General features: G+C 39.7%; 2 protein-coding genes across 3 annotated transcripts in view; both read right to left on the bottom strand.

The window, feature by feature from the left end:
- Window positions 1–7,895: 7,895 nt before the first annotated feature.
- Window positions 7,896–14,838, bottom strand: si:dkey-32m20.1 (transmembrane protein 236). Of its 2 annotated transcripts, XM_036137753.1 has the most exons (5): window positions 14,510–14,838; window positions 12,094–12,166; window positions 9,192–9,315; window positions 8,486–8,814; window positions 7,896–8,383 (listed from the first exon to the last, which is right to left on the bottom strand). In XM_036137753.1, exons 1-5 carry the CDS (start codon window positions 14,761–14,763, stop codon window positions 8,189–8,191), a joined length of 975 nt encoding a protein of 324 aa, XP_035993646.1. In that variant the 5' UTR covers window positions 14,764–14,838; the 3' UTR covers window positions 7,896–8,188. The 2 variants fall into 2 exon arrangements, with proteins under 2 accessions (XP_035993646.1, XP_035993645.1); XM_036137752.1 differs by having other exon boundaries at window positions 7,896–8,814.
- A 1,646-nt stretch (window positions 14,839–16,484) lies between these two features.
- Window positions 16,485–27,376, bottom strand: part of LOC105920337 — a 73,364-nt gene continuing 62,472 nt past the window's right edge. The window contains exons 20-25 of the mRNA XM_036137781.1: window positions 26,431–26,519; window positions 26,188–26,275; window positions 25,998–26,052; window positions 24,514–24,667; window positions 23,985–24,100; window positions 16,485–19,790 (exon numbers count right to left, since the gene is read on the bottom strand). Coding sequence (XP_035993674.1) covers window positions 19,559–19,790; window positions 23,985–24,100; window positions 24,514–24,667; window positions 25,998–26,052; window positions 26,188–26,275; window positions 26,431–26,519 — 734 coding nt within the window. The 3' untranslated portion in view covers window positions 16,485–19,558. The remainder of the gene's footprint in view (window positions 19,791–23,984; window positions 24,101–24,513; window positions 24,668–25,997; window positions 26,053–26,187; window positions 26,276–26,430; window positions 26,520–27,376) is intronic.

The raw sequence follows: 27,376 nt of genomic DNA, 5'->3' as shown, positions 1-27,376 counted from the left end.
GATCATTTTACTACCTCATCTTTTACTGATTTTAAATGTACATTTTGGGGGGGATTTCTTTTATACATATGTCCTCTTTTAAAGTACTTTTCTTTGCTTTTGTTCTTTCATTTTACTGTAACACGAAATTCCTTCTCGAATGAGTAGCACAGAACGAATAACTTGCCTTGCCTTACTCTTCCTAAACTCTTTGTACGAGTTGGACAAACTTCCAATAACTTTTAGCAGAGGTTTACTTTGGAAAGCCTTTTACTTGCATTAAAAGGATATTTCAACATTTAATTTATTGCCATAATAGACCAAAGCCCACCTTAGAATAAAAGAAGAGAAAACAGGTGCAAGAGTGCCCACTCTAAACCCGCTGCTTGTGTAACTGAGCATGCTAGCGTACTGCAGATGAAAAAGGATGCTTGGATGCACACGTGTGAGTGAATTAAATGCTATCTCTCTGTTCCCCTCTGTACTGCCCCCCCCCACCTGCCTCCACCCCACTGCAAGACTCCACTGTTGCTATGTGTTCAAAAAGGGTGCGTATGGATCCTGCAGGTGATGCTGCCACTTACATAGGTGGACTGCACTCTCCGCCAGTGTCCCAGCCCACAGCAATTCATCAAGACATCAAGTTTTAGGGAGAGAAGGGGACAGGCAGGTTGAGCCTCCGGTGGATGAGTTCCCTTAAGACCAGTTCGTAAATTTTACTCTCATGGCACATGCGGAGAAGCTCTTCAGGGAGTTTGGGGATCCCATGGGAGACGAAGACTCCAAATGTACAAAGTCCACAAGTTGTCAAACGGGTGGCGGACGGGTAGAGAGGGGAGGTCACCTGGGGAGTTAAGGGTCTGCTTCCTCTTCTGAGACCAGGTCCAGGCGATCCTCACTGCAGATATCTAGATATCCACCACCTGTTTAGCGTATGTCAGTCTGAGGAGCAGCCGGCTTTCTAAATCTCTTGGCGTGAATATGCTTACCTCATCTTTTAAAGAACAGGTGGCTCATCTGTCGGTTTGCATGTTTGCCCTTCCGTTCCGCCTCACCTCTATCAGCGTCTCAGCTTCCCCTTGTTGAGAATCCTTCAGCCTGCACTCCTATTCAAACACAGACAACAGTCTGCAGCTGAAACTAAATATTATTTTCTCCTCTGCGCTTTTCAGTCTCTCACATTAGTCTAGTCAGAGCTCCAGCATCACTCCAAATCCATCTTGCTTGTCCTCATCCCTCTCTCTCTCTCTCTCTCTCTCTCTCTCTCTCTCTCTCTCTCTCTCTCAAGTCCACTGAAGGAGTCCGGAATCAGACCGTTTCAGGTCCATTGCTCTTCACTTCTTCTTTTTCTTCCTCCTTAAAGACTCCTGCCCTGTAGCTCCTCCCCCTTTCCATCCACTATCTCTCTTTTTGGCTGCACATGCCGTTTCCTTCACCACAGGGGTACCGTCTCTTCAGGGGCGTTTCAGCTTACCTGAGTCACTCTTTGCAATCTTGTTATGACTGTCTGTGCACGTATATGCCAGTGTGTGTGTAGAGGCTGCAGCTGGAGTGCTGCCCCTCTCTGTTGCCATGCTAGAGGCGGGTAACATTCGGCTAGCGCAGGAGAAACACAGCCTGAATTTAAATGCGCCTCCAGTCTGTCAGATTTACAAAGCTTCCTCTCCTGCTCAGCAGTCCCCTGTCTCTCTTCTTTCTCCCCGTCGTTACTTATCTCACAATCTCCCCTCTCTTTATTCCATTGCTCTATCTCATCTACCTCATCTCTGTCCACCTTGTCCACTCTAAGTGCCTAGCTGCTTTTGTTCACCTTTGAGTATTTTTTTTTTTCAACCTATTACCGACTATGTCAAAGTTAAAAAACTATTTGGACTAAGGAACATGAAACCTACAAGTACAGTAAGACACTTCTCATCTATGTGAGCTTTTTTTTCTTTTAATGGTCACCATTTTTTCCAGCATAATTAGGATGCAAAAAAAAAAAAACTTCCAGATAATATCTTGCAATAGCAAGAAGGGAATATCTGGATTGATAGCGTGATTTAATATATTCACTACAGCAAAACAAGAAGGTTGAAATGGAAAAAAAGGGCTTAGTCTTGTGCAGTACCTTACAATTGTATTCCTAAAACCTTTTCATATTTCTTTTCATACTATAACCACAAACTTCAAAGTAATTTATTGAGATATAATCTCTGACTGGAATGTCCTGCAGACGGTAGTGAGCACAGCAGAAACAAAAATAATTTAACCACTTCCTCTGATTTAAGATATTGCAAAAAGACGCTGCCTAACCAGAGCCCAGGATTTCACCAAACTGTGGAGGACCATAAGAGTCACTGAAAAAGAAAAACAACCATTTCAAATGTACCATTTAAATCACACAATTTTAAATCCAATTTGAAAAGCGCTTTGTAATTGCACTTGAATTGTGAAAGAGGAATTCTGAGATGTTTTTGTTAATCCATTATTAAATACTGCAATTTTATAATGTATTTTCAAATTTGATTTCTAAATGGAGATTTAGAAATCAGATTTGAGCTAGGTTCTGAAAGAGTCTCTTCCCTTACGCCTTAAGACTGCTGAACTCAAATTAAGCCCCAGGCGTCACCCAATCACCTCCTTCTCTACCTCTCATCCAAGACTGATTACTGGTTAAGTTTGCTCCACAGGTGTAACAACTCTTTCTTTCTTTCTTTTTCTTTCTTTCTTTCTTTCTTTCTTTCTTTCTTTCTTATAGGTCTACAGTGTAGACATTTTTCAATTATTTCACTAAGAGCGATATATGGTATTTTTTACAATTTTCAGTATGTTAATTTAGTATAACAAAGGTTTTTGCTGCAGTTCTGCTAATTTCTCACGTCAAATGTTACTGCTGTTTTGTTTCTGCACCTTTTCTGAGCGATGCAATTAAATCTCATGCATTTTATGAGTTATATATATAAGTTAAAGATAAGTCTAACAAAAAGTAAAGCTGGCAAATAATCATTAGTTATGGAGGTGACAGGTAAAAAGTTATTGTTGAAAAAAAAGCTACGAGATGTCCTGTTTGCAGTTTAACACAACCACTGACGGGGCACAACAAATTTACAGAAGAAGGTTTTCTGGTGAGATTGCACCAAAATTAACCTTTCATTTAAATGTGAAATGGTATGTACGAGTAAAAAACTAACTGCACACGTCATCCTGGTGGGGGCAGCATTATTCAGTTAGGTATGATGTTAGTAATATCTGGCCTGAGCCAAATATGTTGAGCTACAGGTCTTGTAAAAATGTGAAAAAAACACAACATGTTAAATTTGGACAATTCTTTTCATCACACACAGAGAAGTGGAAAAAGTATGCTTGTTTTAGTCATAACGCTAATGCTAGGAGGAGGAAAGCTGAATTAGAACTACAGCTTTCAACAAGGACTTTCAACAATTTGAAAGTATAAAAACTAAAGGAATGACAAATATTTTTTTTTCATCTGATGGACAAATAGCTTGTCTTTGCTAAACAATTAGGTCTTCTAGTGATTAATTACATACAACAGTCTCCACAGCCGTTGTCATTCCTTATAAAGGTCCGTACAAAATCTTAAAAATATTACATCTTTTATTGCCACACACTGAAGAACTTGCAGTTCTCTAAAAATTAGATTTTCCTTTGTTACAGCTCTCATTATGTCCCGCCATGGTTGTCACAGTTCTCGTTGTGTTAAACCTGTTACTTGATACTCAGATTTTAGATAAGGATAAATCTGGGTGAGTTACGATTCTCTTGAAGCTATTTCCTGATTTAAGATCGATCTACAATATGCAATTTAATACTCAAGTAGGAATGATCGCTTGTGTCACCCATTTTGAAGAGCGTTTACAAATATGAGCCTCACGTTTCTACTACAGGGAAAGAGGAAGTCCTGATAATATAATATTATGCTTTTTTTGTGCTAGAAGTATAGGACATGAATTTTTATGACAAGAAAAAAGGGACAGTTTTCAATATACTCTATATAATTTGTACTACTTTAAAAGGAGGATACTGCAAAGTTTCTATCAGGGTGCATGCAATCTTTATTTAATGTTGACAAATAAGTAAATGAGAACTTTCCATTGATAAACAGAGATCTTTGAGTCCTTTCAAGAAGAATGGGGGTAGACTCCTCTGTTTTCCTTTGATCGTCTAAAGCTTTCAGTGAGCGTCATATGAATGAAACATTATTCTCCATCGCACCCCCAAGCTGCACTGCAAAAACAGCAATTATGCGTAGCACGTGCTGCACTAATGCCTTCTTGCAGATTACCGTATGAATTATTGAGAAGCAGGAAGATCATGGTTGTGAGGATATTAGAAGTTAATTTCAGTTTCTAGGCCCATAAATGAAAGCCAGTCAGATCTGGTTCTTTACTTTGTCAGCTGCAGCTGCTTGGCTGGTCATTTTTCCCAGGGCTTCATAGGAATGTGTGTATTATCTCCTGTATTTATGTTGGAAAAGTTGGTTTGATTTATTACCTAACATGATTTGATGCCCCCCCCCCCCGTCAGCCGAAGCTCATCCATCACAGGAACAAAAACGATGTGAGACGTGGGTTTTATGTGTCCTGGTGGGAGAGTGTAAATGACTTGGGTGTCACTGGAGTTCTGCACTAATACAAATGCAAACAAACATCCCAAAAGAAAAAAAAAAAAAGAAAAAAAAAATCAAGGAGCTAAATCAAAATGATCTTGAATATCTACACAAAAGTATAATTACTTTCAGTAGATCATGTATCATTTCTGTTTCAACTGTTATTTTAACCATTTTATTCACTGGTTGGTATAACATTTAAACCTTAATTTGTGTTCTCCTAGCACCCACGGTACAGTGCTCCTCATCCACCTTTGGTCCTAAGGTTTGGTGATCTTAACTATCTGTAACTGCACCTGACTTAGCTCAACTCTTTCCTCATTATACTGCGATCGTTTGTTCAAATCATGTTTAAAAAGTAACACATTAACTCTGTGTTGTTTTGGTTAAGCTTTGGGTACTAGGATACTTGGAGTCATATACAAAGCACATTCAGCTGATACAATTCCTACACATACTTTTTAAATTTTACAATCAATTTAACAAAAATATTATTAGCTGTGTCTGTTAAAACATTCTCTTAGAAGCACCCTTACTCAGTTTGCATGGCCTTAAACAACAGTAAACATTTATTCTGTACCAATAAATACATCATTTTGAAACTTTATTACTCTTTGTATGTTTACAGATGTAAAGAGTTTTAAAATAAAATTGAGCAAGACAACAAACAATATGTTGGAAATATATCACATATATCCAATGTTTTGCAAAATATTATTCAGCCTTTGAACTTTTTCACATTTTGTGCAACTGCAAGCTCTGGTGTATTTTATTGCCTTATTATTGTGGTGGACCGACACAAAGTGGTCAGTAATTGTGAAGGTAAAGGATACATGAGCTTTGGAAAGTCTTTACAATTAAAGATTTAAATAACATGTCATTCAGTCCCCCAATAAGGCTGAAACTCCCTAAATTAAATCCTGTGAAATCACTTGTTTTCATGAGAGAGGCAATCTAGAGTCCAACTACATGTATTTAATCTCAGAATAAATCCTCAGAGCACACCGGTCAAGGACAAGTTGTGAAGAAATTTAAAACAGGCTTAAAGATATAAAGATCTCTAGGTTTACCACAGGACACAGGGGACACAGCTGGCACATTGAACAAAGTGCTTGGGTCAGATGGCACCAAAGCTGAACTTATTGGCATACATACAAAAAACTGTGTCATGCGTATCACCCTGAATGCACCATCACAGTGATTGTAAATTTTTTTTTGCCAAGTTTAAAGTAGAACTGGCAAAAAGAAAATTACAAGCTCTAAATGTACGAAGCTGGTGAGATATACACCAAATTTTCCTTATACTCCACAATTGCGTACATTATTTACAGTGGTATGAACAAGTGTTTGCCCAATTCCTGATTTGTTGATTTTCTGCATATTTGTCAGACAAATTCCAATATTAGTCAAAGACCACATAAATAAATGCAAAATGCTTTTTTTAATTTTTAAACAAAACATTTTTAAGGTAGAAACAAAATTCCAAACCTACACCCCCCTGTGTGACAAAGTGATTGCCTCCTAAACCCAACAACTGCTTGAGCCACGCTTAGCAGCAAAAACTTAAATCAAGCATTTGTGACAACTTGCAGTAAGTCTTTTCTAGCACTGTGGAGGAATTTTGGTCCACTTATCTTTGCAGAATTGTTGTAATTCAGTCGCATTGTAGAGTTTCCCAGCATGAACAGCCTTTTTAAGGTTATGCCACACCATCTCGATAGGATTACGGTCAAACTTTACAAGGCCACTCCAAACTCTTCATTTTGTTTTTCTTCAGCTCTTCAGACGTGAACTTCCCAGGGGGTTTTGGATCATTATCCTGCTGCAGAACCCAAGTTAATTTCAGCTTGAGGTCACAAACAGATTGCCGTACATTCTCCTTCGTGATTTTTTTTTTGGCAGACAGCAGAGTTCATGGTTCCGTTAATCACAGCAAGTCTTCCAGGTCCTGCAGTTTCAAAACACCCACAGATCATCACACTACTGCCACCATGTTTTTCTGTTGTTCTTTCTGAAATGCGGTGTGACTTTTAAGTGTTACTTTTACCTTTACCAAATGTAACGGGGCACGCACCTCCCGAAAAGTCCAACATTTGTCTCGTCAGTCCACGGAGTATTTTCTCAAAAGTCTTGGGGATCATCAAGATGTGTTCTCGAAAAAAACTGAGATGAGCCTTAATGTTCTTTTTGCTCAGCCGTGGTTTTTGTCCTGGACCTCCACCATGCAGGCCATTTTCTCCCCGGTCTCTTTCTTATGGTGGGAGTATGAACTCTGACCTTAACTGAGGCAAGTGAAACAGTGCTTTGGATGTTGTTGTGAGGTCTTTTGTCACTTCTTGGATGAGCCGTCGCTGTACTCTTGGGGTAACTTTTGGTCAGCCGGCCTCTACTGGGAAGGTTCAAAACTGTTCCATGTTTTCACCATTTGTGGATAATGATTCCCACTGTGGTTCCCTGGAGTCCCGAAGCTTAAAAAATGGCATTGTAACCCTTTCCAGACTGATATATCTCAATTACCTTCTCATTTGTTCCTGAATCTTTCTGGATCTCGCCATGATGTTTAGCTTTTGAGGATCTTTTGGTGTGCTTCACTTTGTCAGGCAGGTCCTATTTAAGTGATTACTGCCAGACCTGTTCTCAACCAAGAGAACAGGTGTGGCAGTAATGAGGTCTGGGTTTCACACGGCAAATGAATCACCTCGCCATCTAGCGAGTAATTGCTCCAGAAGCCGCAGCATATCATAAATGTGACAATGTAAGCATGTCCTCTGGGTTTAGCTACTGTGAATAGTTAATATTTACAGTCATTGTGTGAAATGGTTACTGGCACTGTTGGCAAGTCTGCTTGTTTTTGGGCTTGTTTCTGAACAAGCATTCACTTATTTGGGTTCTAAAAAAGTGACTATAAGCACAAGAAAAGGGACCCGGTTTGGCTGCTGCACTACAGACAGTAAACCATCTGGCTGATATCCCTCCTCGTACACACATACTAGATGGAGAGGGTGACGAACAAACGATCCAAGTAGTTGCTGGACTACACTACCCTGTTTCTAACATAATGGCTAAAATAAACTTTACTGTCTTTAAAGTCTGAAACCTCTGCATCTGTTTTGAATCCCCACTAATTCTATGCTATGAGAACGCTTTCATATTTGATGTGATGTTATTAGACTTTGCCAGAATATGTATTTATAAAAGCAATACTTGATGTTTGCTAATTAAAAGCCAAATTAGTTACACACTGTCCCTTTAAGTGTGACAAACATGCAAAAAAAAAAAAAGAATCAGGAAGGGTGGCGAACACTTGTTCACACCACTGTAGGTCTGTCATATAAAATCCACTTAGGTTTGACTTGATTGCAACTTGATGAAATGTGAAAAAGTTCAAAGGGTATCAACACTTTTTAAGGAGATATAGAAATTTAAGGAAAGGAATGTTTTTGACATGTCATTAAAGTTAAAACACTTATAACATGTCGAGACAACTTTCTAAATTGTTAGATTGGTAATTACACAAATGGTATTTCTGCAGGAGTCGATAGTCCTGCTCTTTCAGTTCAATAATGTCCATAGATGAGATGGTCCCTTCATTACTCCTCCTCAAAACATGCTGTGCCTTTTAAATATCTTCAGCTTGGCTATCCATGTGAAGTAGATAAAAGTTAAGCTCACCAGGAAATTTTTCAGAGGATACAACAAGGGTGTCACAAAACCAAACACAGCGATCAGTGCAACCCGAACGACGAAGAAAGGAAGATCCTGCAGCATGACGCCAGCAAACGACAGCAAGGAGCTCTGGGGAGAAATGACCATCCGGAGAGAAGAAAGGAAAGCCAGGATGTAAACTGGGAACACCCAAGCCGAGTAGAAAACTAACGGCTCCCCTGCAACTCGTACCAGCTCCACGACGTCCAGCCAGAACAAGAAGCACTCCACGAACACCTCCGACCGTCCATCTTTCCTCCACAGGAACCTTAGAGGACCTGAGTAAGGCACAGGGCGTGGGGATGAGGAGTACAGGTAGGCAGCGGTTGGCCGCGTGCTATAAGGAGACTCGGTGAGATCCTCCCTTCTGTTGATTGTGCTGCCATTTCTGGCCTCTGCCTGGTCTGGGATCGCACCGTTCTGGCCTTCCTCAGCGGGCAGCTGGCCCGAAACACTGGTCACCTGCTTCAGGTGGGTCAGAACAGGCCTTGACACGTCGAAGTCAGAATTCATATGGTTAGCTGCAAATGACAAGCCTAGATGTTACACAAAACGCCTAACAGGATACTGTGATGTTTGATTACAGTTTAGCATATGACAATATGACAATGATTAGTTTTTTGCTAAACAAAAATGGGAAAAACACAGAGAAACAACAGCAGAACCTGAGGACCAAACTTATGTATAACGTTTTGTTCAGGAAGGAAAAAAAAAATAGAGATCATTTGGCTTTGTAAACATGTTGCAGTGCCTTTATTGGCACTGAAATATAAATATGTATTTCTTTTTAAGTTATTGTCACACTGTTTCCTATCTTGCCATGTTGAAAACACTTGTTACATGAGTCTAAATATAAGAAATAAAAGAGGGTTATGTGGAGTAAAAGTTAAAGCCTTACCACTACCCATGAGCCTGTGGGGTCGTATCCTCTCTATGATATCCACACAAATCAGGGAGAATAGAACCAAGGAAACAGGCAGCTCTGCGAAATGGTCAAACCTTTGCCCACTGTCCAGCTGGACCTATAATGTAATAACAGCAAAATGAATATTAAGGTTTTCCTCAATGAAACTGCTCAATAATTTTCAGAGGTGAATTCACTAAAGAAAGGTCTTTTATTGTGGGTTTTCTTGATTTCGGTTGTAAAACAGCAGAGCAATATATGATGAGACTGTCGCTTAGATTCTAATTTCCTGAGTTGGTGGAAATATAAAGTTATGTGCGGAAACAGTTTACAGTAAATTGTTGCTTGTAAAACAACTTTAGCAGGAACAACATGTAGTAGTCATTTCCTGGATGAATTTGAGACTGTATCACATGGAAGGAGTTTGGACAATCCTTAAAACACATTTCCTATGACACTGCTCTTTCAAGGTCTGACCACAGAATGTAAACCAGGACTTCGATCGGGCCTTTGCAGCACTTTGTCGCAGATTTACTCTATTTGACATCATTGTCCTGTCCATGACCTAATTTCAGCCGATCCATAGCCAATAGCCTCCCATTTTACCTTAGTTTGGGACAGAGAAAAGCTCATGGCTGACTCAATAGATCCCCTTTTCCATTGAGAGTACAGAGAATTAAATACATAGGATTTCATTTTTCTTTTTCTTTTTTAAACCAGAGTAAAAAATAAATAAAATAAATATCCCTTTTTTGTGTGTGGTTTCGGTCTCCATTGCCCTGAAAGGCCATGGGAAATTTATTTAAATCAGCCTAATGGTGTATGGGAAGTCATGAAGAAAACCCCCTCCAGTCCAGCGGGTGGCGGTAATAAGAAACCAAAGGCCAAACAAGCAAGGCTTATGCTGCCATTTGTTCACAAAACAAGATGGGGAAGACGCAACTGCTATATGTCCTCTTTCTTTGGGCCATTCTTGATCACAAAAAGTACGCTTAAATATGAATCTCATATTAAGTAGAAAACAACAACAGCAGGTGAGCGGACGTCAGAACACTACAAGAAAGACTCCACTAATTATTGTGAGATCTGTAATTGTGAAAACACTGATACAGAAGTCTTGTGGTTCATTCCCCTCCACCCCACACCCCCCACCCACACACACATACAGACACACGTACACAATACAAGGTGAGGGCCGTGCCTAGACTTACATTCATTTTCAAGCCTATGACCTAACCCTCACCCCGCCCTAAACGTAATTGACGCCTTAGTTCTTAACATAACCCCTAGCCCAGAAAAAATGGAGGATCGATAAAATTTCTCACTTTACATCAAAATCCTCACTTTACTAGCAAAATTAGCAAAAAAAATGTTCTCACTCAGCTACAAGTACAAGAGCACACACACGCACAGAAAATGCAGAAATGAAATTTGAATTATTTCTGAGCTGTGAAAATTTCAACAAACCTTAATTATTTCCACCAAGTATATAAAATCAGCGCAGTTCAATAACTGATTGAATGTGAGAGGACTTCCTGAGAAGACATTCAAGCTGTTAACTCAGTAATACTACAAATGTATTTATTTGAAATCACAAGAGCCCACAAAGAAGTTAAACAGAAACTTTTCATTACGACTTTTGCACCGACTCAAAAAAAAAGTTGTTACATTCTAGGTTTGGATGTATTTAACTACACCATCATTACAAAGAAGCTGCTGACAATGATTACCCTGAAATGGAGAACTGCAACAACATACAAACATTTATTGTTTGTATGTTGTAGACCTAAACGTGATATAGGTCTACCTTAAGTTTCAGATAGTCTAGGATCAAAATGTCAAAGAAAACAGTTTCCCAATGACCTGCATCTTTTTGTTTGTTTTTCTTGTTTATTCAGCTCAGGGTGACGGATGCCATTAAATTCTTGGTTAATGGAAAACCTGTTTTTCCTTATTATCCGTTACTGAGTATCTAAAACAGACAGCAGAGTCTCGTGACATTTTCACTGCCCTGTTTTTAGTTGTAATGGTGCCAAAGTCCTGTTCAGTACCAAGAGAGACGAGTACATCACTATTCAACAGTGAATTTGGTCCATTCTCAGTTCCTTGTGTATACAATTCAGTAGCAAATATGATTCTACATTAAGCCGGCAGCTATAATTACTTAGCACATTCAAAAGTGGAATAGACATTTGGCAATTTTTTTTTTTTGTCTTTTGTGTGTCCCAATCTACAAACTTGTCATTAGGCTGTTTTAAATACTTACCAGTTCTTTCATTAAACATTATACTTTAACACACATAAGAGCAGCAAGGTAAACTTGTGTTAGCTATTACTGTCAGATTTATCTGGAGCCATAAGAGAGGACTGATTTCAATTTGACACTGAATTTAGTATCTGAAATAGTTGAAAATGTAATCTGAACCACATTTTAAATATAAACCTAATAAAATGTGAGACTGGCTGCTTTATTTACTTGGCAACAGTTGAAAATTCCTCTGGTTTTCAGGTATTTACAGGTATCTACAAATTATACATACCTTATCTGTGTATTTTGATTCCACACATGATTTTACCATTTAAAAAGAATTTCATTTAAAAAAAACTTCCAATTCTGAAAAGGAAATGTTAAAAAAAAGGTCTCTGTAGACTTGTAAATCTTGCAAACGCAAGGAGAGAATAGTTGTCAGTGCGTCATATTGACCATAAACTGCTATAAGCAGTTATAGCACCCATGAAGATCAATTTGTCGTCTACAAATTGAGGGTCGTACTGCAGGTTTGGGCCTCAAATGGGCTGTTTAAAGAAAATATGAGCCTCTTCAAGGACCCAACTGGAGCATGACAGAACAAAACAGGCACATCACAGAGATGGCAGTCAGTCTCGATGCCATTACCTTGGAGCTGGCTATTAGAATTGCAAAACAAGGCAGCGTTGACAGGAGGAGATATGCCAGTGCTGTCGGTCTCCTGAAAAGTGAATAAGATTAGTCTTGTTAGTATCATCGAAATATGATAAAGATTTAGTAATACGATTTGATCATTCATTAATGTACGGCATCCTGGCCATTGTAAGTGTAGGAATGGCCATGTGGTCCGACTTCAGCGTTTTTAACAAACTCAATCAATACCATGAACTGTCTTTGGGTGAACAAGACAGAACTACAACCTTGACTATAGGCTTTTTATGGGATGTATTGTAAATTAGCGCTAAATACAGGTGATATCCACAGCAGACCAGAGGATGCAGTCCTTTGAACAAGTATTGCAACCCCTTGAGCTTATTTTCCATGTTGCCACATTTCAACCACAAACCTTAATGTTATTGGCATTTCATGTGATAGACAAACACAAACTAGGTCATAATTGTGAAGTGCAAGAAAAAGAGCATATAGTGCTTTTTTATATAAATATATCTTATCTAAACATTCGTTTTTATCCAAGATTGTCCAGTATTGTCTCCATCCATCATCCATTCAACTTCGACCAAACTCCATGTCAATGTTGAAGTCAAGCATTCCCACAGCATATTGCTGCCACCGCCATGTTTCACAGGATGGACAGTGTTCTCAGGTTGATGTACAGGGTTAGTTCTTTTCCAAATTAGGTATTTGGCATTACACAAGTTCGGTTTTGGTCTCATCTGACCAGAGCACTTACTTCCACATGTTTGCTGTTTCCCCAGCATAACTAAGTAAGTATCCTGGCTGCTCCCTGGTTCAGGGGTCACCACAGCAAATCACTACAACTTGCACACAGACATGGCAAAGTTTTTACCCCAGCTTGCCCTTCATGAGACCAAACCGTGATTTGAACCCAAGTCCCCAACATAACTTGGTGCATGTTGCAAACATAACTTACTGGTTTTCTTTTAAGAACGTTTTACTTCTTGCCATGCTCTCATAAAAAGAGAGGAGTAAACAGCCAAACACAACTCCACCCTGTGCAGAGGATCTCAGCAGCTCCTCCAAAGTTACCATGTGCCTCGATGTTGCTTCTTTAATAATAGCTCTCCTTCTGTGGCCTACGTTTTCCTATTTTAGGATAATGAGTTAGAAACCTCTTGATGTAAATGGTAAATGGACTGAACTTATATAGCGCTTTTCCAGTCATGCTGACCACCCAAAGCGCTGTACACTATAGCCACATTCACCCAGTCACTCTCACTAACGCACACACATTTATACACCGAGACACAGCTCGGTAGGCAACATGGGGTTAAGTGCCTTGCCCAAGGGCACATAGACATGTGGCAAGGGGAAGCTGGAATCGAACCCACAACCTTCTGGTTGCCAGACAACTACTCAACCTATCAAGCCACAGTCGCCCCTATGTGGTGTTAAGAGTTTGGAATTTTGTTCTGTAACTTAACAAAAAAACAAGCAAGTGGTTATTTGATTTTGGCTTTAAATTGCAAGAATAAGAGCAGTTTTTTTCTTTTTTGTGGTCAAAAGCAGAGACATAAAACACATAATTTGGCCTGCAGTAACTTCTGTGTGCTTTAGGGTAGCCGCTGTGTGCCTTGGCCTTTATTATGCTGTCTGTCCAATAATGTTCTCCACCTAACCTCTAAGCCCTCAACCACAGAGCACCTATATGCTTGAAAATATTTTACACACAGTTCCACCCTGTTTACAAATTAAGTGACTTCTAAAGGCATTGGTTGCACCAAATTTTATACAGAGGTATCAGATTAAAGGGTGTTGAATACAAATATATGCATTTTTTGAAGTACAATTATAATTTACCTTTAACCTCAGTATGTAGTATGTCCTACTTGGTGTTGGTATATTGCATAAAGTACCCATAACATACACTGAGGTTTGTATTTGAACCATACAAAAATGTTAAAAGGTTCACGGAATATAAATGTGTTTTCACTGAATAGTGACATTATCACTTATGATAGATACCATATGCATCAAATGTTCTTTGCCTTACTTGATACACCTGATAAAACTGACCACTAAATTAGTCCTGATACTTTTTAATTATTATACCGTTTACAGTCTCACCTTTATCTGAACAAAGGTAATATGTGAAGATTTGAAAAATCATAGCTTTAACAGGCTGTATTTTAAGCTGTGACGTTCAAAGTCAACCAGCTGCAATAACCTGCAGGGATCATTCTGCGTCACTCTTTGCCTTTTGAGCAGAATATTTTAGGAACCCTGAACAGAGGACTCAAAAAGTATTCACAGTGCATGAAACGTTTTTTTGATTTTTTTTTCTTCAGTATTACTACTTTGATCTTCATCTCAGATTCATTCCAATGGCCACTTAGACAACTGAAGATAAACGACTGTAACTCACCACTGTGTGATCTCCGAGATGAATCTCCGCTTCCTCAGGGTCACGTACTTGAGAGGAACCCACACCAGCAGGGTGGCAGAGGTCACATAGGCAATAGACGCTGCCACCACGAGCCAGTAGCCCGTCACATCCCGACCTTTCACGTCTCTTATGAGGCCGGCGAATCTCTCCATGATTACGAAGACGGGGACAACGAGAGCTGCAAACTGCAGCACCTCGTACACGATGAGCTTGACCGTCTTCCCTGAGGGCATGATCCCTGAACACTGGTGGCTGCTTTGAAATGGCAGCTGAGGACTTTGACAATGTTCGCCCTCTGGACGAGCCTGCGGGGCTGTTGAACTCTGCACGCTGCTTACACTGCACCGGAGGTTGTATTGTTTTACTGTCGAACTAATGAGCTGGTCGCACTTATGTTTTTACAGCTTCTAAAACAGAAGCAATCCTTATCCTATAACTTGAGGGAGTAATTGCATTATTTTTGCATAATTTGAATTATGCAAAAAGCATTTAAAAAAAAAGGACAGTTATACTGAGCTCAGGCGTGTCCTGACAGCTTTGCCCGCTTTTTTTGTTCAGATTACAGCTTTGTATTTTTGTTTAGGTTACATGATTTAAAAGGAATGAGAATGAAAAGCGAATGATTGCCCAAATGCCACGGCTAAAAGTCCCAGCAGCTTCGTCTTTTACCTGGTCTCCATCTAGTGGCAAAGAGAATACAGTTGTTGAAGAAAAAAAAAGGAACGATAAAGAAAACTCTTAATATACGTAGCATTTTAATTTAAACACATCTGTACACAATATATGTATATAAATCCAATGTTTTAGTTTTTTTTATTACATTAAGCTTGAATATTAACATTTCTATAATTCTTACATGGAGAGCAGAGTACAGATCTTTAAGGGGAAAAAAGTAAGAAGGTATGTCGGAGGTGTCTGTTATTTGATACAATTTTAAATTTAGATTTAGGAGGGTTTCACTTTTGTTTTTTGCTGCTGTTGCTGCTGCTGCTATCCAGAAGCTGTTAAATTGGATACAAAAAAAAAAAAAAAATAGAAGAGATAAAAAAGAAGTTTGTTGAGTAGGAAGGTCATAACTGAATATAAATGACAGACATGGATCTAATTACTAAATTTATGATTTAGAAACCATGTTAGGAAAGGACCCAATTTCTTATCAAATATGACAAACTGAATAGAAATATTAATATTTTCAAGGAAGCAGACAGTTTTAGCAGTGTTTGTGCCTTTTAGGTGTTTTTTCATAAAGAAATGTGTAAATTATTACATTAAAGGTGTGTGAACAATCTATTGATGCTGGAGAGGTAAACCACACGAAACATTCATATTTTGATTTATAAGTCTCTAATTTGTAAATTTGACATAAAGAAGACTTTACAGTCTCCAGACTTCTATATATATAAAAAACAAACTTACATCGAAGCTAAGAAAATAAGAGTGAAATTCTATTTAGACTAGTTACGTAAATGGCATTTTCGATTATTATGCTTCACATGTTTTTCCAAAGTACAGGCTGGTAAAATAGGCCAATATGCAACAGATTTTGAATATTAGCCATTGCCATTTAACATATTGAAAAATAGCTGCCTTAGTTTTTCCAAATGTTTCCACTTGCCATAGGAAGATCTTTAGTAGGGGACCTACAATCTTTTGACCAGTGAAGTCAGAGTACAGCACTTGTGTAATATCAATTGTAATGGGATTTTTGTTTTCTGAACAGATTATTTTTAAAGCACAACAAAGGAGGGGATTTAAAGTCCCATTAACTTCCAATACAAAAAGTAAAATAAAATCAACAAAAGCTCACCTAAGGGACAAAAGGCACCCCTTCTTTCTTAATTTTCTAGCCCAAATGCAACCCCATGATGGAAGCAACTCCTGGGCAGTGAGCACTATCATACATATCATGAATATTAATCTTAAGCAGGAAAGAAAGCAAATAATACACACATTGCTCTGTACACTTGGCCTGGTTTTATTGTGAATGCCAATCAGTAGGTATGGTTAAAAGAATACACAGAAACAGCAGAGTACCAGTTTGGACAGAACCTGTATGATGACGATGGAGAAAACCTTAAAAAAAAAAAAAAAAAGCAGCAAAATCCTGTACAAAAATAAAGAAAAGTTACATCAGGGCTGTAGGCGCATGACAACAAACTGGCTCCCATGGTCCCAGAAAGCCGCTATGGTTGAACAGAGTAGATTTTCTTACTTTAAACTGAAGGCAGCAAAATAGTGACTCATTTAGTTTGTCTCAACAACGTCGACGTTTAAGTTAAATCGTCAAAGACGGAGTCTAAGAACTTAAGCCTAAATCAGCACGTGGATGGCAAGACATTAGGCATTTGAAACCAGACACTCGGAGAGAAAACAAAACGAGGAACATTTGTCACCAGAGTCCTGAAACTTGTCCCAACTCTAAAATTTTACTTCAGCATTTGAACTTCAAATTTCCTTCACAGAGCACAATTAAATATAACACACAAACACTGTTAATTTCCCATTTTATTAGCTTATTGAAAACGTGTTTCTCCAAACATCAAATCCTTCTCAAAAGACTTGCTACATGTAGTAGCCATATAAATTATTCAGTACTAATAAACACACTAAATGCATCATTAAACGCTGGGCAAGAGAAAGCAACTAAACATTATCCCAAACTAATGCCTCTTCATCAGATTATACCTCCCTCAGTGTCAGCACGAGTCTGAGAAGTGACAGAAAACACATGGCGGGCCTCGAGTTCAGTCAGTTCCAATGTTAACATTAAACCTACAGTACAAGGAGAGAGAACTGTCCAGGTTCTCATCTGAAATATACAACCAGGTTAGGCAGAATATCGCACATCCCACTCTATTCTTTGAATACATACATCCTGCAATACTTCATTAAAAATGTCATCATAATAATTAAACATAAATTAGAAAGCACTACAGAGAAAAATAAAATAAAAAAAATAAACAACATTGGCATAAGAGATGCTTTAAAAATCAATGGAGTTCTCCCCTTATGCAGCCAAGTCGGTGGTGCACGCATGTTAGCAAAGCCCTGATGGTCACAGAGGCCTGCACCCCCCCGCTGCTGACAAAGGATGCAAAACTGCTTGGCTTGAATAGGAAAACGCGCATTTGGGGATGGCTGTACACGGTTAATCCACCAGGGGCATGCAAGAACAGCAGGGTTCAGCTTTTTGGGGGGCTTTGAGAAAACATCCAGAGCTGTGCCAACATACAGCCAACCTCATGGGGTCTACTTCAGTACAGTATATACAAGTGTCACGTGCATGCTTGCGCTCTGCTCCTTTCCCTTCAAGAAAAATCAAAGTGGCTTCAGTTTTCAGTACTTGTAAAAAGTTGATGACACTTGTGAAAGATTGGCTGGAACACAATATTTTCAGTTTAGAGTCTGGATTTAAATAAAATTAAAAAAAAGTAGAAAATAAGTGGTTGGGTGGTGGGGACACCCTTTCTATAGCATTAATGGGACTGTAATTGGCTGTAGTGGATGAGATTATTGTATCTTACTTAATTCATCTCTATGTTAGTGTTTTACAGTCCACAGATGCAGGTCTATTAATAGTATTGTAAAAGTACTGCTGTGGTTTTCGCATGTTTTATGTGCATCATCTAAAATTAAATGGTATTACACAGTAGTTACACTCGTTTACTCCATTTGGTCAAACTGTTTTCTTTACAGAGACCTGACAATGTTATTAAGGAATCCGAAATTTGGGATAAATTCTAATAGTCATACATAGATACATCTCGGTAGTGTTTGTTTCTGTTCATTTTGATGATTACGGCTTAAACCTAAACTCAAACCTAAACTGTAGTTTATAAGAACGATCAATTAGTACCTAGTACCAATGAAATAAGGAAATGTGAGGTTGCTGGGCATGTTACGGCCTACATAACCAAGAGGAAGACATCTACTTAGGCAGTTGTCCGTCACACGGTCATTTTTTAAGCAGGCTGTTTACAGAGAGCACTATCCAAGCGTTTAGTGGAAAGTTTAGTGGAAGGACAATGTTCAGCAGAAAAGTGTACACTAGCAACAGTGATAACCACAGCCTTGACTGGACTTGTGAAGCAAAACCTTATTTGATACTATGGGGGAAATTTGTATTACAAATAATAATTGCTTTGTTTTAAGTTGCTTTTAAGTTATATTCCAATTTAGCAGCAAGTTGAATCTTGGGTCTTCATTAGCTGTAATCTTCAAAATCAACCGAAATGAATACTTGAAAACATATCGCTTGGTGTATATCGAGTGAATAAGAGGTTCACTTTTTTAAATTGTTGCACCTATATTGGTGAGAGGATTAAACTACTATAATCTCTAAGAGTAAGGTGTGTCTACATGTCAAAACAACTGCAATCATATTAAAAAATGTAACAGATTTGAAAACATTTTAAATTGTGTTTTTTTTTTTTTCTTCTGTTTACAAATTCATCTAAAACAGAACCATAGACCCTTTTTAAAGGATCTATTTAGCTTTTTTGAGGGGGGAAAAAAAAACTATTAAGAAAGTAACAATTAGTTATTCCTATAAAGCTTTACATCTAACATGGTTGAATCCTTAAATGTCAGAATTTGTACACAAAAAGTGAGTCTATTGTGGGCAGATTTAGCTCAGGTGCTTAGACTTTAACCACGACCTAAACATAAATCAGCCCAACTAAAACGGGCTGAATGTTCCAACATCTGAGGAGGTCAAAATGTGCAAACATGATCAATAAGAAGAGATGAATACCTTTCAAAAACTACTTGGGAGCTCAAGTCAACACTCCATGAACAGCCCACGAGCAGCAGACAGAAGTAACGGTAGTTTTACATGTGAGAATTTGCCAAATAAAAACACAAGCTACACCAAACCGCCAGTGTTTTCCTGATGTGGTTGAAATTTTTAAACCTCCCCGCCGCTTCTTAACAGGAACAACAATGAGCTATTTCTTACGACGGGGTGATGACGTGTCTGTTTATCCCATATGTAAAGAGGAGGAGGAGGAGGAGGAGGAGGAGGGGGCCCTATAGCAGGGCTTTTTCTGAGTACTGGGCCTGCGGGACGTCTGAGGGCTGTGCTAAGCTTGTGCCTGACGGGGCGCTGTAGTTTGCCGTCTGCGCCATGCCTGCGGGAGCTGTGCACTGTGCGAGGCCCGCGGCGCTGGCCGGGTTTGGGTACGACTGGCCGTCTGCTGGAGCCATAGCGCCGGGGGCTGCGGTGTAGACCGGTGGCTGGCCCATGTACATGTGGACGTCACTGTGTTGAGAGCAGGGAAAGAGAGCAGAAACAGAATTGAGTCGAAACGTCCGGACAGCCTTGCTTCTTATTTTAGCTTACTACCTAATTGGGTCAAAGCAACAAACAGGTCTTTGAGTTATGAAGTTATTTAGTTGGTGTCACCATTATTACATTTTACTCAGCGCTTTCTGGGGCATTAAATGATCAGGCTTATGAAGACATCTCTGATTTATTGGTCTATCGTGTCCTTTCAACCACTGTCTTCAACAGGTGGAGTTCTGCTCATTCCATCTTGATGATGATTTGTGATGCAATCTGAACATTACATTTTTTTATTTTATTTATGTCCATTCAGTTAGTTAATTAGACTTAGACAACTTTGTCATTTTGTATGCACAAAGTGCATACAGAACGAAATTCCGTTTGCATACAGCTTGAAAAAAATCACAGTAAATTGCACAAAATTTCAGGATAAAGATGCAGCAGCGATTTATGTAAACAATTGAAATGTAAACAATGTAAAACAATGTAAACAATGCAGGGGAAATGGACAGTGTGCTATTTACGGTATCCAGGAGAGTATTATTAGAACCGTGTAATAATTGCCTTCACTGTTGATGCAATACAGTAATTGGGTCTCTTTCTAGCTTCACCGTAAACTTGGGAAAGTATTTGTTTTTGTAGAGTCCTCAGAATACGGTAATAGGGTGTTTTCAGCTGACGTCACGCTCACGTGACTACTCAGCGCGTCTGCCATATTGGGTGGCAGTCGTTTCGCACCGTTGACCTGCATTGTATGACGCCTTAGGCAGTATTGGAAGTGAACAATGGGGAAAACGTGTTTAATGGTTGGTTGCACGGCCCGTGGAGGTGGAGATCAACGCTTTCTATCGCCTACCAGCCGTAATAGTGAATCAGTGTGAAAAAAAAAACAGCTGTCTGAACAACGCTGTCACCTATGGCTGACACGGATATCCAGGTCCGATTTGGACGGTGTTAAGCTGGAATACGCCAGAGTCTGCGGTGCTCACTTTGTCACAGGTAATTAACTGTTAAGTATTTAAAACATATAAGAAGAATATATTAATAATAGGGCTTGGGCGTTATGACTTATTACTTTCCACGGCTGTCGTGTTGACTGCCTCCGCCGCCTCTACTGCCTATTACTACCGCATACTGTACTCCCTCTCTCAGTCGTGTTTTAATTTGATTAATTTCACCTTAACTTGATTTCAACCATGGTAAACCGTTGCTGTATTGTGGGCTGTAACAGCGCAACACATGATCGCCATGGGAAAAACATAGAAACAGATTAATTTTCCACCGCTTTCCTGCCTGGAGGCGCAACCACGGAGAACAACTGTTAGCGATAACAAAGAGTCATCGGCTCGCTTGGATCGCGGCTGTAAGTCGACCGAACATAACTTTCCACAGTATCCCGATGTCAATGAGAGTGTGTTCTAAACGTTTGAAACACATAGCAGCAAGTTAAAAGTACATTACATGCGCGAGTTGTTGTTAGCGCTAACGGTTAGCATGTGCTAACCCGGCTGAGCGCAGCTTACCTTTGAACGAGTTACAGAGATAAAGAGATCGTCGGCTCGCTTGGATCGCGGCTGTAAGACCGAACATAACTTTCCACAGTATCCCGATGTCAATGAGAGTGTGTTCTAAACGTTTGAAACACATAGCAGCAAGTTAAAAGTACATTACATGCGCGAGTGGTTGTTAGCGCTAACGGTTAGCATGTGCTAACCCGTCTGTACGCAGCTTACCTTTGAACGAGTTGCTGTGTTCCCACTGTTTGCTGGCTTTATGATCTGCAGCTCCTACCGGCGCCAATACGGTAAATACAACTTAATTTTGCACTGGTCATTGTTCTGCTTAAATAATTAAAGCCGCGAGCGGCGTCGATCGGCCTTGCAGCCAAGCGCCTTCGCGCACCGCCCGCCGCCGGCGGGCGGTGCAACACATTTGCGTCGGATTGTTTACATTTTTACCATCTTATTAAAACTCACCCGTCCACGTATGATGGCGATTTCCTTGATGTACATAACCAGATGTGAACTGGTTGTGAGCCTCTAGATCCTTGTAAGCTCTCATTTCCTCAAGAGTGTGCAGAGGGTTTTCACTGAACACCAGGTAATGCACTATGTCGCCGTGCTCTACATTTGGCCAATCATCTGGATTACGGCTAAACAAGGCACCGTGGAGGGCATACGGGTCCATATGGTCGATCACGGAACATTTCCTCAGATATACGTCCTTATCTGGTCGCTCTAGCGTGCTGGCGTACTTATCCATTCGCGATACGATAATACGTGTAAGACAACTAGAGATAAGGAAGTGTGCCACCCAATATGGCGGACCGGAAGTTGGCCAGTGACGTCAGTGAAAACACCCTATTACAAAAAAATAAAATACTTGATTATTAGAAAGGCTGTGCATGTCACTGCCGGGGAAAGGTGGCGCTCTAGATATCAGTGCGTAACTTAAAGCCAGAGCACAAGCAATGAAACGCCGACCCCAAGCATACCCTCAAATAGGTTATAAAGCGGGTTTAGGTTAACAGAGTTGTTTTTTTTTTTTGTTTTTTTTTTGTTAGGCATGGATTTATATCCCGTAAAAAACAAAAAAATGTGTGGCCAGAGTTAAAAAGACGTGTGCGAGTAAGACAGCTTCTGGAAAAGCACACGACTTTGTCTACAGGTGAACACTATGAGGTCTTTGATACAATCTATATGTGGAGCGGCTTCTCACGCTTCAATACAAATCTGCTGAAAGATGAAAGCGCTGTCATGAATGGAAAGTGGAGTCAGGATATCAAGAGTAAATCTGGTGATCTGCATGATTGAGCGGCATGTTTTAAGACCAACGCGATGGGAAAGCTGCTGAAAGATCGCAAAAGGGACATTTTAGCACCACTGCCAGGAAATAAAAGCGGAAACAATACAGCAAGAATCAGCCTTCATCAGTCCGGGTATGGACCATAGCATAATATTTCTCGTGGCAGTGATAATAATAATAATAAATAATAATTGAACTTTATTGATCTCACAATGGAGAAATTCACTTCTGCATCTTAACCCATCCCCTTGGGGAGCAGTGGGCCACTGTGTGGCGCCTGGGGAGCAATCAGGGGATAAGGGTCTTGCTCAGGGACCCAGAGTGCAGGCAGTGGGGATCAAACCGGGTACTCGCAACCTTCTCAGAGCGCAAGCACGCTGCTCTAACCACTAGGCCACCACTCCCCCCTTCAGGAATGCTGCTCCTTCCTTTACATGGTGACTGAAGGTAAGCAGCTAAATGTGTACATCTTTGTCAGCTATTAAATTCATACAAAAATGTCTGAAAGTGACACATTCAAACTTCTGGAGAAAAAAAAGAAAAGAAAAAAAAGAGAGATGACTTTAAAGCAATGTATAATGTAAAAAAGTTACTAAATATACATTTAATCGTACGTAAAAACGAAAACATGTGAATAAGAAGAATATTCTTTATCTGTCACCTGCTATGTTATTTTCCATGTAACCACAGAACAGAGTGGGTTTACATGTCTGCAGTACCCCTGTAACCCCACTAGGGGTCACCACTCCCAAGTTATTGTTATGTCAAAAGTATTTTAAATTAGAATGATGAGCTTACTTAAATTCTGCATCATGACAGCTTATAATGAAATTTGTGTTTTGAATGGCAAGAAATAAGTAAAATATAAAAACAATGATTTTTTTAGAGATTGGTGGTGGTGGGTTAATAGTTAATCCGCCTAAATATACAAATATAACATTACTAGAAAAAATTAAAATAAAAAAGGGAAGTGGGATTCTGCCCAGTCTAATATATAATTCTAGCATAATAACAAAATAAAAAAAAAAAAAAAAAAAAACTGCAACAGGTAAAACAATAGAATTAAATAAAAAACATCAAACATAATCTTTAAATAACAGCCCCATTCAAGAACTTTTTACCAATATTTGTAATCTTCCATTGGACTTTAAGCGTAAAAATGAGAAATTCATTTGCAGCACAGAAAAATGAAGACCACACAAGCAGTGCTAACAAAACTGCCAAACTATACTGACAAATTGAAAAACACATTTAAAATGAGAGATCAAGAACTAACCTTAAGGACCCAGGCAGCACACATTTATGTCAGAAGAAACTAATACGCTTTCATGTATGAAGAAACAGATTCATGTTTCAGAAACTTGCCTGGCAGCTGGCTGACCAGGAATGGGCGCGCCAGCAGGAAGCTGCTCCACGGGAACCGTATAACCTTGGGTAGCGCTCATGGCGTATGAACCTGACGCAGGCTGACCAGGGTAGACCTGCAGGGATAAACGCGTTCACATAACCCAAACAGAAACCTTATGAACAGCAAACTTTTTTTGAAACCTATTGACTACAACTTATTACGGCGACGATGTGACATGCATTTCTGAATTAGTGCTCTCAAATATCAGCAACTGCATAAACAATACAAGATAAGTTTATTCTGCTTCGCACACACAAAGAAGGTCATTGCCGGGAACTAAGAATAAAAGCAAAAGTCATTGTGGATCACAGTGAAGAGGCTGACAGCAAGATTACACTTAGTTTCCGATCAGTAGTTTGGAATAAATAAAAGGATCCACCAGTCTAGTTTCAGCTCGAGTCAAGTGGACTAAAATATTCCAAGCTGTGTGGAAAACTCAACAACCACATCCTGACCGCATATTCAAATCCAACCCATAAATGTTACCTGCTGCGCTGCGCTCGCAGGCTGCTGCATGTAGTACTGCTGGCTCTGCAGTTTGGCGTACATGGCGTACACTGGATCTTCATTCATCAGCTTTGCGTAGAGGGACAACGCCTCCATCACCTTGACGTTTAGGTCTGACAGCTCAGAGTGCTTCCTGGTGAGACAAACCAGAAGGTTAAGACGTTGGAAACGTCTCGGTGGGAATTCACTTTGCACTTCCACAAAAATCCATTTACCGTATTTTCCGGACTATAAGTCGCCGTTTTTTTTTTTTTCATAGTTTGGCTGGGGGTGCGACTTATACTCTGGAGCGACTTATGTGTGAAATTATTACACATTTTTACACCTGTTATTTTCACACCAAACCGCAAGAGGGCGCTCTAGGCCTGTGTTGAATCAGACGTAAGCGACGTAGAAGCGGAAGTGCCGCATCTTTTACCTCCGGAGTTAACGGAGTTATTGGAAAGTGACACCGAGGATGAAGATTTCACTGGATTTTAGTTATTTGGAGTAACACGGGCACTTTGGTTAACTTCTTCGCATGTTATTTATGCTATAGTTATCTGAATAGCTTTTAATATGTTATGTTAACATACCAGGCACGTTCTCAGTTGTCATGTAGCGTAAGCTAACCGTACTATTATTCAGCCTGTTGTTGCCTCCGTTCCATTTTTATTTACAATTGCCTTTCAAGAAGACATGTCTGTTCTTGATGTTGTATATTATCAAATAAATTTCCCCCAAAAATGCGACTATTATACTCCAGTGAGACTTATATATGTTTTTTCCTTCTTTATTATGCATTTTATGGCTGGTGCGACTTGTACTCCGGAGCGACTTATAGTCCGGAAAACACGGTACATGAAAATCGCAATTCACATTTAAATCAGAATCAATATAATATGCCCCAAAATGGATTTAAAAAAAAGAAAACAAATACGCTGGCTGTCAGCCTCCATTTTGTAGCCACGCGACACGTCCTTACGTCACCACGCAGCTGGTTCTGAAAGGTATGGACGCGCGGAAAGATTCAACCGGCCACATCTTTGTTAAAGGCAAAGATTTGGACTCATACTGTTTTTTTAATCGAATGCCCGGGAGGACCGAGCTTGACAGGAGCTTCACAGTGTGCAAGGTGAGCAAAATGAAGATTAAGCACTTCGAGAACACCACACATGTGCGGGCTCACATTACCCCGGCATCACCCTCAGTTAAGGGACATGGAGCTGAGTCAGCCATCAGCAGCACGCTGCGGTCCAGAACAAACATCCAGATCTATAGCCTGCTTCAGGGACAAAGACTTACAGCTTTATAGTGTGGTGGAGAACAAGGGGTTCTCTCTTCAAAAATTGATTTTGAATCGAAATAGTGGCCCCAAAAATCTGAATCAAATCATGAGATAATAATATACTCCCACTACCGGGATTCAAACCCAGGAGAGTAACACTATTTATACACAGTGGTACAGAGAAGGCCCAACATACCTGTCTATATCCTCCAACTTCTGGTCAATCAGGGGTCCCATTTGATTACAGGCACCTGAGAAAACGCACAAAAATAAAAGCGGATGTGTTTTGTCTCTGGTAAAAAAGGAGCTTCCTTGTCTCTGGTAAACAAATGTATAACTTTCATTCTCTTCCATTGCTTTTCATTTATCTGTGTAGCTCTGTTCACCTTCCAGCTGGAGTAACTCGACGCTGTCAGACTGGTTGTCTGTCGGATCTGCACTTTGAATCATTTGGAGCAGTTGGTCCATTTTGTCCTAAAAGGAAAAAAAGAAAAAATGCCACACTTAGGTGAAATCTACATAATCTAACAACACTCATTAGCGTTAGTAAGTAACAACTTTAAAATGGCGTAGTGAAGCTCCTTGCTGATGTAACTTGATTCAATGAGAAGTGACAGAAGGGAACGTACCTCGTCTATATAAACAGGCTCCTGTTCAGGCTCTATTGTCTCCACCTGGATGTCTTCGCTGAATTGCACAGATTTCTTCTCCGTCTTCACTGCACATTCAGAAAAACAAAAACAAAACAACAGCGTGAGCAATATTTTCCTTTCTTTCCTTTTCCCTTCTCCTTAAAGGGGAGTTTTCCTCTCCACTGTCGCTTTATGCATGCTCTGAATGAGGGATTGCTGCAAAGCCATGGACAATGCAGACAACTGTCCATTGTGGCTCTACGCTCTTTCATGAGGAGTGAATGCTGCTTGTCAAGACTTGATGCAATCTAGTGGGTTTCCTTAGATAGGAAATTTTTGACCAATCTGTATAATCTGATTGAATTTAACTTTGGAAAGTGCCTTGATATGACATGTTTCATGAATTGAATTGAATATTTTATTTTAAGCACAAAACTCTGTTTTTGACAGATCCATCTTTAAAGGACGAGAATATGCGGATGTTAATGTTTTTAAAGTCTCTGCTGTCTGTTAGGAAAAAAAAAAACAGAAAACAGAAGCAGCATTTTTTAAGTTTATTACATAATTTGTAGTAAAAATATCTTAATGACAGAAACCAATGCACAAGCACCAATAGACTAGCCTCGTGAGACCATCCTGATCTCGCGAGCTTTCAAGGTTTCACTCGCAGATCAGTCTGGCTACTCTCCGTTAAAGAAAATTTGGAGCCGTTCACCAAACGAACGTCCAATCAGCGTTGGCTTTGAGGCGGGTTGAGGTGTGACGCAACAAGAAGCGCGACAGTTCAGTCTAAAGAACATGGCGGCTTCAGCCGATGAAACTAGCGTTAGCGTGGCTATCGAGCAAGTTTTATCGGAATTACCGAGTATTTCTTCACTGAAAGAAGAGCAAAACACTGCTCTGGAGGCTTTTCTCAGAGGAAAAGATGTTTTTGCTCTTCTCC

Source organism: Fundulus heteroclitus, chromosome 6 (genome assembly GCF_011125445.2).
Source record: "Fundulus heteroclitus isolate FHET01 chromosome 6, MU-UCD_Fhet_4.1, whole genome shotgun sequence".
Lineage (NCBI taxonomy): Eukaryota > Metazoa > Chordata > Actinopteri > Cyprinodontiformes > Fundulidae > Fundulus > Fundulus heteroclitus.
This window is presented reverse-complemented; position numbering and strand designations above follow the sequence as displayed.